General features: G+C 58.8%; 1 protein-coding gene across 1 annotated transcript in view; it reads left to right on the top strand.

Annotated features, from left to right (window-relative positions):
* The window catches only part of KIF18B (kinesin family member 18B), a 34,354-nt gene extending 32,512 nt beyond the window's left edge, over nucleotides 1–1,842 (top strand). Inside the window, exons 14-16 of the mRNA XM_026658670.1 lie at nucleotides 314–427; nucleotides 813–910; nucleotides 1,654–1,842. Of these exons, the coding sequence (XP_026514455.1) occupies nucleotides 314–427; nucleotides 813–910; nucleotides 1,654–1,760 (319 nt within the window). The 3' untranslated portion in view covers nucleotides 1,761–1,842. The remainder of the gene's footprint in view (nucleotides 1–313; nucleotides 428–812; nucleotides 911–1,653) is intronic.
* Nucleotides 1,843–2,111: the final 269 nt, after the last annotated feature.

Here is a 2,111-nt window from a genome sequence, read left to right as displayed (position 1 = left end):
GCCAGCACATCCCTCGGCCCGCGCTGCTTCCCGCAGCCCCCATTGGCCTGGAGCCGCGAACCGCGGCCAGTGGGAGCCGCAATTGGACGAACCTGCGGACGCGGCAGGTAAACAAACTGGCCCGGCCCGCCAGGGGGCTTACCCTGGTGAGCCGCATGCCAGAGGTTGCCGATCCCTGTTATATTCACTGCTTTGCCTTCATTATAGGAACTCTTCTATATTTACAATGGCAATGACAGTCCAGAGGAGATGGATTCTGTCTAGGAGAGTGTCTCAGTGCATGTGTGTTAACTTGTTATCTGATTGGATTCAGAGCCTCCGTGCCCATGTTCACCATGAAGGGCTCCTCCATCCCACCTGGCAGCATCCCGAAGCCATCCTCGTTGGTCTCTAAAGCAATGGGACAGAAGAGAAGGCGTTCTGTGAGGTGAGAGCTCGCTGGAGGCAGCCAGCCCAAGACCAGATCACCAGCTGGTGGATTGTGTGCGTCCATATCCTCCCTCTCTGGTTCCCCAGCAGCTGTCCAGGGAAGCCCATGGAGGAGCAACTGTCTGAGGGACCACTGGAGCATGCAGTTCTTGTGCTTCTCTTCTGAGCCTGACTGCTCTCCCTCTCCTGTAACAGGCCTTCTCTCCCCAGGGCTGAGGCAGGGGAAATGGCGGCAGGATTGATGTTGAGGGGGATGAAGGTAAATGCTGCCCCAGAGCCTAGAGGTGACTGGGGCTGTTCAGGAGCCCCGCCCTGGGGGCTGGGATTGAAATGGGCTCCTGCTCTCTAGTGGGTGTCACTAATTGCCCTGCCTTCCGTTCCAGCACTGCCTCCCGCTCGCTGGGTGGGCTGCGGAGCCAGAGCCGAATTGCCAGGCTCCAGAGCAGCACTGTGAAGTCCTTGCAGACCCCAAGTATCCCAGGTAACCTCGTCTCTTCTCAGTGCTTGGCTAGACAGGCTGGGGAAGGAGGGCCCCCAGGCTGGGCCTTCCAGCCTGGGGATATACAATGGGAGCCATCCCTGGGCTCAGGCCTGGCCTTGGCTAGTACAGGTGCCAGATGACCCTCCCCTGCTACATCTGAGCAGTGGCCCTTCTACTCAAGGGTGGGGTACAGGGGAGAGCTGCCTGAGATGCCAGTGTTGCAGTGACTGGGTAAACTTCGACAACTTATGCAAATCCTTGTGTTTCCCCATTGTGTCCAGGCAGCCCACCCTGGGCGCCTGTACCCATCCCCCCCGCCACAGCCATCTGTTCCCAAAAGCATGCTCAGCCCTAGGGTGCAAAGAGTGCCTTGCCTCACTGAATCCCGCCCTGTCTGTCAAAGAGCAGCACGCATGGGCCCTTGGGGGCTGGACTGTGGCGAGGAGGGGAATAGAAACATGGATCAGAAGATCCTTTCCTCCTCCTGTGCCGAGCGGTGGCTCTGGCACTGCCCCTTGAGCTTTCATGCCTGCGTAGCACAAGAGGAGGAGGGCAGCACGTCTATAAAGGAAGCATGTGGGACCTACTGGCTGGTGCCGGGGGTGGGAACTGGGCTCCATTGTGGACGTGTGGGCTTGCTGCAGGGCTGGGAAGCTCTGAGGGGTGGCAGGGGCCAGCGAGCCTGTCCAGTGATGCTCAGGCCTCTGCTTTTATTGTCCTTGTTTGTGTGTTTTCACCTCCAGAGCGTCCTTCCTGCACTCTGGCCAAGAGGAGCAGAGCAGATCTAGAAGTAGTTGGTGGAAAAATGCTGGCTGCACCCAGATCCCAGGCCATGAAGCTTTTCTGCTGAAGTGTCCTTGGACCCCAGGGTCATCAACCCAGGGGCCACTTGGCTGTTTTAGTTTAGCGCTGCCTGCCAGACCAGGCCTGGGACAAGGCCAGCATGCCTGGAGCATGGACATCTTCCCCCTCTCCTCATGTACAGACTGGGCTCGCACCTCCCTTGTGTGGCAGTGTTCCCTGAGCTGCCACTCCCTGGGCGTTTGGGCAGCACTCCCCTCAGTGCCAGCTGTTCAGTACAGTCTCCTCAGGCCTTTCCTGATCCTGCTGCCTCCCTTGGCAGTGTAGCAATGAAAGGAGGAAGAGCGTCTCCTCGCCCTTTCCCCCTCTGCAGGGTGCTCGTCATCTCAGCATTGGAAGG

This window comes from Terrapene carolina, unplaced genomic scaffold (assembly GCF_002925995.2).
Source record: "Terrapene carolina triunguis isolate 2854851 unplaced genomic scaffold, T_m_triunguis-2.0 Scaffold495, whole genome shotgun sequence".
NCBI classification, from domain to species: Eukaryota; Metazoa; Chordata; order Testudines; family Emydidae; genus Terrapene; species Terrapene triunguis.
This window is presented reverse-complemented; position numbering and strand designations above follow the sequence as displayed.